The sequence below is a fragment of the Lithobates pipiens genome, unplaced genomic scaffold (genome assembly GCF_037356315.1).
Source record: "Lithobates pipiens isolate NorthernLeopardFrog02 unplaced genomic scaffold, aLitPip1_a1.2 Scaffold_22, whole genome shotgun sequence".
Classification (NCBI taxonomy): Eukaryota; Metazoa; Chordata; class Amphibia; order Anura; family Ranidae; genus Lithobates; species Lithobates pipiens.
The window spans coordinates 80,174,512-80,186,847 of record NW_027507784.1 but is presented as its reverse complement, the minus strand read 5'-3'; the positions used below and the strand labels follow the sequence as shown (position 1 = coordinate 80,186,847).

The 12,336-nt window shown below is 43.6% G+C and overlaps 1 protein-coding gene across 1 annotated transcript in view; it reads right to left on the bottom strand.

Moving 5' to 3' along the window:
* LOC143923854 (lactase/phlorizin hydrolase-like) overlaps nt 1–12,336 on the bottom strand; it is a 97,492-nt gene that overhangs the window by 58,216 nt on the left and 26,940 nt on the right. The window contains exons 5-8 of the mRNA XM_077447776.1: nt 11,636–11,711; nt 6,882–7,551; nt 3,656–4,301; nt 812–2,365 (exon numbers count right to left, since the gene is read on the bottom strand). Coding sequence (XP_077303902.1) covers nt 812–2,365; nt 3,656–4,301; nt 6,882–7,551; nt 11,636–11,711 — 2,946 coding nt within the window. The remainder of the gene's footprint in view (nt 1–811; nt 2,366–3,655; nt 4,302–6,881; nt 7,552–11,635; nt 11,712–12,336) is intronic.

Sequence of the window (12,336 nt, the reverse complement as noted above, 5' to 3'; positions counted from 1 at the left end):
AGGGATGGGGGTGAGGTTTACCTTAATGCAGAGAATGGATTAAAAGATAACTAGGACAAAATATTTTTTGGCCATACTTCTCTTGTGGGTTACAGGAGTACACCTATGTTTGTCCACTATCAGCTAATGAAGATGGGCTGCTCCAGGCTCTGGAAGGGTCCTGACAATATTGTCAGGAACTACCTGGCTAAGCCTCCCAGCATGAAGATAAGAGCAGCAGCCAGCTGCATCTGTAACCTGCCCAGTCCAGAGCTCCAGTGAGTGCTGGAGGTCCAGAGCAGATAGCTGGTACTGAGATCTTGAGGCTGAGAACTGAGTGATCAGCGGTGATGTGAGTCTTAGAGCTGACCTGGGACAGCTGAGGCAAGGATTAAGATTTGTTTTTTCAATACCCTATACTTCTTGAGTTTAAAATCACTTTTATGGTTGTCCATTACTGGAAACTATCTGCAGAGGACCCTGCTTGTACCATGTATGGCCTGAGGACAAAGTTGGGGGGGGGGGGGGGGCTTTAACCCAAGGTAATCAGAGCCGCTTTTGCAGAATTGAATTTGGGGAAACCTGCATCCAATACACATCTGTGTGATCCCGGCCTTAAGCTTTGGCAAAAAACATGGAAGCTGACTGGTTTCTATGCAGAGCTGCACCAGATTTTGCACTCTTCAGTTTTAGTAAATCAATCCCTATGATTTGGAAATTAGAAAAGCCAGCAAACCAAAATGATAACCAGTTAGACAATTTTCAGAGGGAAGTCATCAGCGGCAGCCTACAAAAAGATAGATATAGATAGACAGACAGGAAATTTACAGACCTTTCAATGCTTCATCAATGTATGTCCTGTAATATTCTATTCGTGCAAAGTCATCAAAATCTGGGTTACTGTCCATTGAAAGTCCACTTTCAGTGACATAGATTGGGACATCGCCGTACTCTTCTTTAACCCAATTAAGAAGCCTCCTCATTCCCCAGGCTACTGCCCTGTAAACATCATAAAAAGCTGTGGTAGGCCAACTATCATCAAATCTTTCTACAATGTCAATATCAGTACTGAAAGATGGGGGTTGCAGGCTGACAATTTTCTGCTGAACTATTTTGGTGGTGTAGATATTAATACAGAAAACATCAGCTGTGCCCTGGATATAGGCCTTCTCTTCATCTGTAAAAGTTGGAAGTCTGGAGGATAAGAGACCCTGTAGCTCACTCTTGTTGGCCACTTGCCATTTCATGGCCTCAGGGTAATCACCATTTATGAAGATGGGATGAGCAAACCACCCCAGTGTGAACTGCAGGTAACGGTCAGCAGCTTCAATGTCCTTTGGGTCTGTTCGGTCATTGGGTTCCACCCAGTTTGTGTTGAGGCTTAATGAGATCACACCTCGTTGGTTTCCTCGATAATTATCATCATAAGTATGGTAGACTCTGGCATGGGCTCTCAACAAGTTGTGACCTATTCTGTATGGAGCATACCCAGGGTCTTTTACTGCAGGTGGGTGTATACCAGTCCCATACCCAGCTGTTGCAATAGTGTATGGTTGGTGGAATGTCATCCAGAACTTGACCCTATCTCCAAATGTCCTAAAGCAAAAGTCAGCATAGTCATTGAAGGCTTCAATGACAGCGTCATTTTCCCAGCCACCTAAATCTTGAAGAGCTTGTGGAAGATCAAAGTGGTAGAGGGTCACCATTGGAGAAATGTCACTTGCTAGTAGACCATCAATGAGTTTGTTGTAGTAGTCAACACCTTTGTCATTGGGCGTGCCTTGTCCAGTTGGAAATATTCTAGACCAGGAGATGGAGAAACGGTAACTGTTTACTCCTAAGCCTCTAAGCATGTACAAGTCTGCATCTAGCTGGTGGTAACTGTCAGATGCTATGTCCCCATTGTCATTTGCAAATGTATTTCCAGGTACATGTGTAAATGTGTCCCAAATACTGGGCCCCTTTCCATCTTCATTCCACGCTCCTTCCACCTGGTAGGCCGAAGTTGAAACCCCCCATTTAAAATCTTCTGGAGCAGCTGAATAATGATACATGTCTCTTTCAAAGGGTGTCTGCCCTGAAAACTTCTCCCACACAACTTTTGCTTTTGACGGAACCTCCGAGGCTGGCTGGGGAGCCAACTTTCGAGACTGCAGCCATTTTGCACTTGAAAACTTTTTGTCAGTTTTTAAGCTAGAAAAGCCATTGTTCGCAATAATTGTGGAGTATGAGTAGGCAGATGCTTTTGGGGTACGCTGTCTATTTGCATTTTGGAAATCAACGTGATGTAAGCCAAACCTTTGGTTGTATCCCTCAGGGCCCTCAAAGCCATCCAAGAGGGACCGGACTATGTAGGATCTTATAACTACACCATCAGAATTGAATGCTGCAAGTAGAATAAGGAGGCACAAAGGTCAGAATATATACAAAATATGTAAGGCAGGGTCAAAAATTACTTATTATATCAACTGGATACTCCAATAAAGCATGACAAATGAACATTTAAAGCACCACTGGGGGGGTAAATTGTGGCAGGTATGAAGCGTCAGGGCCGGGACAAGGGGTGGGCAGGAGGGACGGCTGCCCTGGGCACTGTGGCTTCATGTGAGGTGGGGGGGCACCACAAGGAAATTGGGGGGAGGGGATTTGTGTTGGAAAGGGGGATTTGGGGGGCAGCAGGGAGTAAGTATTGTTCGAGGAGGGGAAATTTGGGGGGTATGCAAAAATTTAAGGGGAGAAGGAAAGGGGGGAAGAACATTTGTGTGTGGGGTTATTGGGAGGGGCAATTTTAGGGGTAGATAATATGTGCTAGGAGAAGTGATTTTTTTTCTTTTTTGGGGGGGCACTTGAATTGGGGGGATTTGGGGGATGGAGGGGGTAAGATTTTTGCTGGGAGGGGGGATTTCTGAAGGGGAACAGATTTGCACTGGGAGGAGGGGGCATTTATGCTTAGGGCGGTGAAAAAGATTAGTGCTCAGTTATTTTTCTTTTTTTTGGGGGGGGGATATTTGATGACACATAATGCTCATACACATTGGGGGCAGGGGGGGGCGCAGTTTAGCATGTTTGCCCTGGGCTCTGGATGACCTTGTCCCGGCACTGTGAAGTCCGATCGGATCATGTTGTCGGAAAATGTTATACCCAGCTTGCAAACTTTGTTGGTCGGACATTCCGACGGAAAAAGCCGTTGGAGCCCACACAGGGTCGGATTATCCGACAACGCGGTACGGTCGGACATTTTCCGTCGGAATTTCCTACCGTGTGCACAAGGGCTAAAAGAGGTGGTACTGAGAGGTGGGCATGGGGTGGAAATATGGGATGGTGGTTGGAGGTGGGTAGGGGGCAGAGACAAGTGGTGACTTGGGAGGGGGGAGTTCCTGCACTTATTCTCTGAGAAAAAAAGCCCTGACTGTGGGTCTAAAGCTGGACAGTATGAGATAGATGATTATACACGAGTTGATCTATCAATCTTATGTACCACCAGTCTAATAAGAGGTCACATATTCTTCCATACTAGAATAAGTGGGTTTTTCTGAGGGCACTGACAGTTAAGTGGTGAAGTAAGGCAAGTATCAGTAGGTTGAGAGGCAAACGGGCAAAGCAACAGATATTCTTTACAGTAAATGCAAATTCTCAAGCCTTTTAAATATCACATTTCTTATTCAATGGGCATTACCTTTAAGAGCTTCATTGATGTAGGAGGTCAGGTACTGCACTCTGGCCGTGTCATTGAATACATCCCCTGTACTGGATGTTGGCATTCCATTGCCAGTTATGAATATTGACACTACTGCGTTCCCATACTCTTCCTTGACAAAATTCAAAAGCCTCCTGAGGCCCCATGGCACAACTGAGATCCATGGAGAGGCGGTGGTTGGCCAGGATGGATCCACATGTGTAGTAAACCCACCAATGTTTTCATAGCTGGACTCACAAACAGAGCTGCTAGAGACATTGACCAGTCGGGTTGTGTAGTGCGAGATCCCAATGAAGTCTGCAGTACCTAAAATATAGTTTTTCTCCGCTTCAGTGAAAGTGGGCAATGGAGCCACTATGTTGGGGCACTGGGTGTTCTTCTGGTTTACCTGTGTCTTCAGAACCTCAGGGTAGTCTCCATTCAACAGAATAGGATGAGCAAACCACCCCAGCATGAACTGGACATATCGCTCCGCAGCGCTCACACTTTCTGGGTCATTGGGGTTAGCCGGCTCTGCCCAGTCTGAATTCAGAGAGATGCCCACCGCTCCATATTGCTCGGCACGGTACTTTTCATCAAAGACATGCCAGGCCCTTGCATGAGCCTTCACAATATTATGGGTAACCTGTGAAAACAACGTAAGAAAGAGTGTTACTGAGCAGGCAGTTCTACGTACAGAATGACAAATCATAAAGTTTCAAATATGGCTAAAGTATATATCAAGCCAAAATGTTTTCCATGTTTTGAATAGGAATAGGATTACAACCCCTATCAGATTTTACTGCTGTCTAGAGGGAGCAGATGTCTCTTACTTTAGGGAGCTGTCCTCTCATTCTTCTTTTATACTTTAATACAGAATGTGAAAGGAAATCACCCCAATGGGATAGAGGTAGCAAAAAAAAAAACTCATCAGGGTTTTTTTTTTATTACCTTCTCTACTGTCTAAGGCCGGGTTCACAGTAACTGTGGGCGCAGCTCGCAACAGGGGGTCCGGTGCATCCCTGTTCTCCATTGCAGGTGCTAATCAGGTGTGAATTTTTGCCTGAATTTGGACCTGAAAAGGAGCCATAGATGCATAGGACCCTTTTCCAGTGCAGACCGCGGTCATCCCGGAACTGTGTGAACCGGCTCCATTGAGAGTTGGTCACAGTCTCCTGTCATGCGGATTGGATATGGGGAAACCCGCATCCAATTCGCACAAGTGTGAACCCAGCCTAAATTTAAAAAAAAAGTTTTGGCTTTACACACCCTGTCCTCTCTGATCGCTTTACAGTTAAACCCCGAAAATCAGCTTTTAAAGCACAACTCAGAGCAAAAAGAAAAAGTCTCCCTTGAGGTGTTAAATGCAATACTCACCACCTCTCCAGCGATTTCTCTTGCAGAAATTTTTTCCACCACTAGACGTCAGATATGCAGATGACACATTTCAACCTGAAGGTCTTTATCATGTACATGGTTCATTTGAAGCCGGCTGACATTCGACCTGTGTGTGTTGCAGCTGGTCCGACAGAGGCCAGCCATTCGGCTGGTTTCTTTCAAAGGAACGTGACCGATAAAGGTCTGCAGACTGGTCATCAGCCAATGACTGAGTGCCGAAGTGTTCTGGCGGGGGGGCCCCTCCCCCCTGTAAGAACACAATAGAACAGCAGCGGATATAGCTGTACTAGCATCTGATTGTTAGTATAGTGGCTACAACCTAAGCTGTCTGTTTTTTTAGTTCAGCCCACTAGGTTGAATGAACAAAAACTAGTTGTGTGTACTAAGCTTTAGACAGGATTAGATGTTTCATGGGAAGAAGAATGAAGGACTGATTTTATCCTCAATTGGAGAATCATTTTCAAGATATACTTTATATATATGGAATGTTTTGGGTGTACATGTTTTATATTGGTTTGTGGTGTGTATATAATTGCATTAGTACTCAGGAGCCAAAAAGCAGCCCTATTGGTCCAAATGCATTGGTTGTGCTTTGTGACTTCACACGCTATTCATATTGCCACGTACACATGGTCAGAATTTCCGACAACAAATGTCCGATGTGAGCTTGTTGGTGGAAATTCCGACTGTGTGTAGACATCTGTTGAATTTCTGACAACAAAAATTTGAGAGCTGGTTCTGGTGTGTACATAATTCTGACGCACAAAATTCCACGCATGCTCGGAATCAAGCAGAAGAGCCGTACTGGCTATTGAACTTAATTTTTCTCGGCTCGTCATATGCGTTGTACGTCACTGCGTTCTTGATGTTTGGAATTTCCGACAACATTTGTGCGACCATGTGTATGCCAGACAAGTTTGAGCCAACATCCAACGGAAATAAATCCAGGATTTTGTTGTTGGAATGTCCGATCGTGTATACGCAGCGTTAGAGTGATCACTGCTGTTTGTTACAGCTTTGTAGTTGTGTATTTTTTTTAGTTTTTACCAGGTAGGTTGAGCTAGGTGTTGGAACCAATCAGTGGTGTCAATTAAATACGTTGCTCAAAAACTAAACTGGATAATGATTAACGATAAACTCTTGTGTCTCCTCAAATATACCCAGTCGAAGTTTGACCAGGAAATCTGGATGTGGTAACTACGGAGAGTCTAATGCATCCTGGGGATCTTGATCATATCTTTTCTACTTCTGTCCTTTCTCTCTAATCTTCGTCATGTTTCTCCCGTGTCCTGCCTCATTCTTCCTTCTTTTGGACATCCAAGAAATTTCTACTTGATAGTAATTTGTTTTTGTGTAGGCACTTGGTGCAAGTAAAGCCCCATACACACTATCAGATTTTCTGCAGTTTTTTTCCTTCAGATTTACCAAAACCATGTAGTGCAAGGGCCTGCCTGATTGCATACCAATTGAAACTTCTAAGGTTTGACCTCGTATTATAGGTTTTTGGTTAATCTGAAGGAAAAAATATGCAGAAAATTGGGTTTAAGACAGCAAGCGAGAATGTCGAATAAGAGAGATGACCTCTTTAGAACCTGCTCTTTCCTCTAGCGTTGTAGCAATTGTTGAGATGTAATAGTATTTCTCTTCTCTACCCTAATTGAATACTTTGTCTTCACTATATTGGTTACCCCATGAAGGGAATTTGTACCCAAGTGTTTGTCTACTTTTTCCCCCTCGTGGGTACTCTGTTTTCTTAAATGCATACAAATGTAATAAAAAGATTGAAATCTAGAAAACACGTCATGCTTTTTATTTTTTTAAGTTTTACCTTAAATGAGGCGTTCCCTGGATCTTTAATCCCAGGGGCATGCTCTCCAGTGCCATAACCCGCATAACTGACCACCCAGGGTTCATGGAAGGTTATCCAAATCTTCACCCGGTCTCCAAAACTGCTAAAACAGAAATCAGCATATTCCTCAAAGGCGTCAATGATGGATTCATTCTGCCAGCCACCTGCCTCCTGCAGAGCTTGGGGTAGATCCCAGTGGTATAGTGCCACAATTGGTGTGATATTTTCTTCTATTAATCTATCAATCAGTTTATTGTAGTATTTCACCCCCGATGTGTTAACTGTGGACTTTCGCCCTGTTGGGAAGACTCTGGACCAGGAGATGGAGAAGTAGTAGACCTTAGACTGTAGACTTTTTAGGAGGTTCACGTCATAGTCAATCTTATTGTAGCTGTCAGAGGCCACATTTCCAGTGGCATTGTCTTGAGCATTGCCTTGTTCTCCAAACACATCCCATATAGACTTTCCTCTTCCTCCCTCAGTCCAACCCCCTTCAACTTTGAAGGCAGCAGAAGAAGAACCCCACAAAACATTACCAGGGAATCTTTCGGATAAGAAGGCATCACGCTCATCCGGTGTCTGGCTGGCAAACTTCTCCCAAACTGTGGTAAATGCTGACCGTGAAGCTCTATCCAACTGCTTCTGTGATCTGCAACAAAAGAAACAATTAGCCTTTTCCCATGGTGCCAGGAATCTAAACGGGAAAAATAATTTTCCCAGAAAAGTTACATTGTTGTATGTAAGTTGTTGCTGAATATAAAATTTCTCTTGGTTGCGAGGGTTTCAGTTGAAACGAAAAGGCCTCGTTGTAGAAACATCAGTTTTTCTGCACGTGTTCTACAAGGGCACAGAAAAAAACAATTGTTCTCTATGTGCCCTGTTTACACCCCAACACTGATATCACATGCAGATTTTTTCTGCACAGGAAAAAACTGGTATGACATCAACAATGGTATGAATAGGGCACATAACTGACGGGCATGAAAACCGATAGAAACTGATGTGAAACTAATATCAGTTTTCCCCTCAGTTCCCATCAGTTTTCATGCATGTATAGTGTGAATGAGCCCTTAACCACTTAAAGGGGTTGTAAAGGTTCGTGTGAACACCTGTCATTGACCTGCTCCCCTGTTTTACTTACCTGAACCCTCAAACTTGTCCCACGGGAACGCGCTCTCTCTCTCTCTCTCTCTGCCCCAGGGTTTTCGACTCTTGATTGGATAGATTGATAGCAGCGCAGCCATTGGCTCCCGCTGCTGTCAATCAAATCCAAAGAAGTGGGAGAGGAAGGGTGTGGCCGAGGCCTGCATTTGGCCTCTATGGACACTGAACGCTGGACTCGGGACCACGCCCGCAAGGTAACCCCCACGGGAGAGCGCTTCTCCGACGGGGTTATCTGATTTGGGGAGGAGCCGAGAGAGCCACCGGGCGACCCCAGAAGAGCAGGTTCAGGGCCACTCTGTGCAAAACGAGCTGTGCAGTGGAGGTAAGTATGACAAGTTTGTTTTTTAAAAAAAAAAACAAAAAAAAAAAACCTTTAGTGTCACTTTAACTGCTTCTAGACCAGCCGCCGCAGTTTTACTGTGGCAGATTGACTCCCCTGCGCGAAACCAGGTTACTGTATGTGGGCTCGTGAGGTCCCAATAGGCCGATGCTCATGGCCAACAGTCACGATGACTGCTGGCCATGAGCGATTGTGACCAGGAGACACAGAACAGGGACGAGTGTGTGTAAACACACACTTCCCTGTTCTGTTCTGATAGAAGTGACAGATCATGTGTTCCTCCTATTAGCTAGGAACCACGATTCATCACTTCCTCTAGTCAGTCTCCTCCCCCTTCAGTTAGAATCGCCTCCCAAGGAATACAGTTAACCCCTTCACTGCCCTTTAGTGTTAACCCCTTCACTGCCAGTGACATTTTTACAGTAATCAATGCATTTTTAATCGCACTGATCCCTGTATAAATGCCAGTGGTTCCAAGGTAGTGACCAGGTTTGCACACATCTCAGGGGGGATTTTGGTCCACTCTTCTTTACAGATCTTCTCTAAACCCTTAAGGTTTCTTGCCTGTCTCCTGGCAGCTCAAAGTTTCAGCTGCCTCCATACATTTTCTATTGGAGTAAGGTCTGAAGACCTTTTGACTGAGGGAAGAAGGTTCTCAACCAAGATTGATGGCCCTGTCCAATGGTCCCTCAATTTGGCATAGTCAGCTTGTACCTTTAGCAGAGAAAATGCCTCAAAGCATAATGTTTCCACCTTCGTGGTTGACTGTAGGGATGGAGTTCTAAGGTTCATAGTCAGCATTTTTCTTCTTCCAAACACAGCGAATCAAGTTAATGCCAAAGAGCTCAATTTTGGTCTCTTCTGAGCACAGTACTTTCTCCCAGTCCTTCTCTGAATCATTTAGATGTTCATTGGCATGACTGTATATCATTTAACTTCCTTAGTGGTATTCCCAAGTGTGGCTCGGGGTGAATTTTCAGTACCAAAAACGGTAACCCCGAGCCACACTTGGGATCGCATTGCAGGATCCAGGCAAAGTTGTCCCTTGTCCCCAGGATCCTTGAATGTCTCCCGGCTGCGTGTGCAAGCCATGTCTCTGCTAAATCTATCATAGTGCCAGGCTCCGTTCCCTGTGAGCGTTGCGACGCACGGGGACGGAGCACAGCACTAAATTCAAAAAGTTAAAAACACATTACACATACAGTACACTGTAATCTTACAGATTACATTACTGTATCACCTTATTTTACATCCCCTTTGTCCCCAGTGGTTTGTCCAGTGCCCTGCATGCAGTTTTATATTATATATAGTGTTCTTTCTGCCTGGAAGCTGGAGATTGTCCATAGCAACCAAAAAGTGTCCCTTTACATCAAAAGCAGTTTTAGACAAGCTAGAAAACAGCGATAATAAATTAGAATCACTTTCAGAATTGAGCGATGGTGATTTGTGGGGAAATTTGTCATCAAACACTGAGAGTAATGACAGCGACAATTCTGCAACTGAGCAAATTTCAGTGTTTTTGATTTGATTACATTATTGAATAATTTTTATTATTATTATTATTATTTGTTATAATTATTTATAGTTATTTATTATATTATAATTTATGATTTTGTGTTTCAAACTTTATCATACCCGGGATGTCTACTAGACTCTTGTTTGGACAGATTTAAGTGTGTTATTCCTAAGAATTACAGGCCAATAAAATAAAACGTCAAATTTCTATGCACATTGTACCGCTTTGAGCATAAAAAATCTGACATAATCATAACTCCAGGGAGGTTAAAATACACCTATGATAAAAATTATAGGCCCTTCATTTCTTTGTAAGTGGGCAAACTCACAAAATTTGCAGGGGATTAAAAATATTTATTTCCCCCACTGTATATGGAAAAAGTAGCCTAACAAACTGGCAAATGTATTCAATATATTGATGTGGTGAAATGTGTAAACACTGTAAAGTTTTATATATATATATATATATATATATATAAAGTATATATTTGTTATTTTCTTTTGATAAAAACTATAAAAATCATTGAAAGAGAAAAAGGAAAAGTATCTCAGATTCAGGAAGACATTATTGGAGTTTGTTTTCTTCTGTCAGTTACATAACTTGGGCAAAGCTAAGGTTCCGGAGAAATACTGCTGCGTGGTCTGGCCTTGGTTTCCCTGGCAATGGCAAAGTATGTATTTGTTTAAAGGTTTAATGGCATGAATGTAAATTCCAATGTACTGAGGAACCAAGGTAATTTAATGCTGTCATCTTCACCTTGCTATGGTCTTCCCACCCTTATCCTAGATAAGTCTACAGTACATTAACATATTTTTTTAATTGTTGTGATGGCCTTCAGCCTTCTCTTGCTTAAAGCACGAATTTTCCCCTTGATAATCATGTAGTTTTTAGCACCATTATGGACAGTTATTGACAGTGACGGCTGGTGGGGTTTCTTGGGGGGGGCAGCAAACAACCCCCACCCCCGGGCCAGCACTAGCACAACTGCCAGTTACCCCATGCGCGGCGCTAACACCCCCCCTCTACCACCCGCTGTTCTTACCATGGATGCGGGCGGTGAGAACAGCATGGTGGGCTCTGGTGTCCTCTCCTGGAGTCCTCTCTGCGGGGGTCTCCTCTATGCTCCTCCCGGCGATAGGCATCCAATAGGATCGCCTGAAGTTTTTGCCAATCGGGAAACGGGTTTCATACCTGGTTCCAGATTGACCGGGAGGAGGATGAGTGTTGCAACAGTGAATGTTCATTCCCTGTTGCAACACACCTGGGTGGGCTCAAGAAGCATCTTCTGCGACCCGAGCCCACCCAATTTTGAAGCCTATTAGAGCCTATGGCTCTAATCAGGTGATTAAAAAAACCCTGGCCTCTGTAATTCCTGCACACAGTGACCCGAAAGGGCCGGACACATGACTAGGGGGAGGCAGCGGTGGCTGTAGATAGATTCATGCTATGCATGAATCTATCCACTGCATATAGGGGGTGGAGAGGAGAGAGGGGATGGCGCCTGGGCGCCCCTAATGGTTAGGCCGCTGCTGGTTGTTGACACATTCAGCTTCTTTCCACCCTTCACAAAGCATTCTCTTCTACCTCTTGGGGTCTCTGAACTATTTCTGGGAGTTTTCTGGTAGTTTTCAGAGATAAAAGATGTAAACAAATGTCTGACTAACCCAATAAATAAGCACCATTTTTGTGTAAACTGACCCCACAATTACCTACCCTACTTTGCCTGAAGATACAGGGAGGAAATTGTTGACATCATATCCCAAGAAGGTGGCGCCTGTCCCAGTTATAGCTGAAAAGAAGAAAACAGAGTTATTAACCTGCAGACACAACAAGCAGTGAACAAAAATAGATGAGGAATGGGGTAGACTAGAGCTATGTCTGCTCTTTATTTAAAGTCAAACTTCAACCAAACCTTTTTTGTTCACTTTGGATACAGTCGAGGATTATGCCCCGTACACACGATCGGACTTCCCGACAACAAAACCGTGGATTTTTGTTCGAAGGTTGTTGGCTCCAACTTGTCTTGCATACACACGGTCACACAAATCTTGGCCAACAATTACGAACGTAGTGACATACAAGACGTATGTGATATCTCCATTACCTCTAGGTGGAATCTTATATATTTATATTTTTATATATATATATATATATATATATATATATATATATATATATATATATATATATATATATTTTATTATTATTGATAACAGACAAGGCGCTGATCCTTGACCCTAGTTGAAAAGTGAATGATATATGCAATAACAAGTCTACTTTTTCTTTGACTATTGTTGGCAAGCGAGCAAAGAAAAAACATATAAAAATTAAAAAAAATTTATTCCAGCATCCCTCACGAGAAGGGCGTCGGGACAGTACGCACCTTCCTCTATGAAGAACCACATACCAGATGG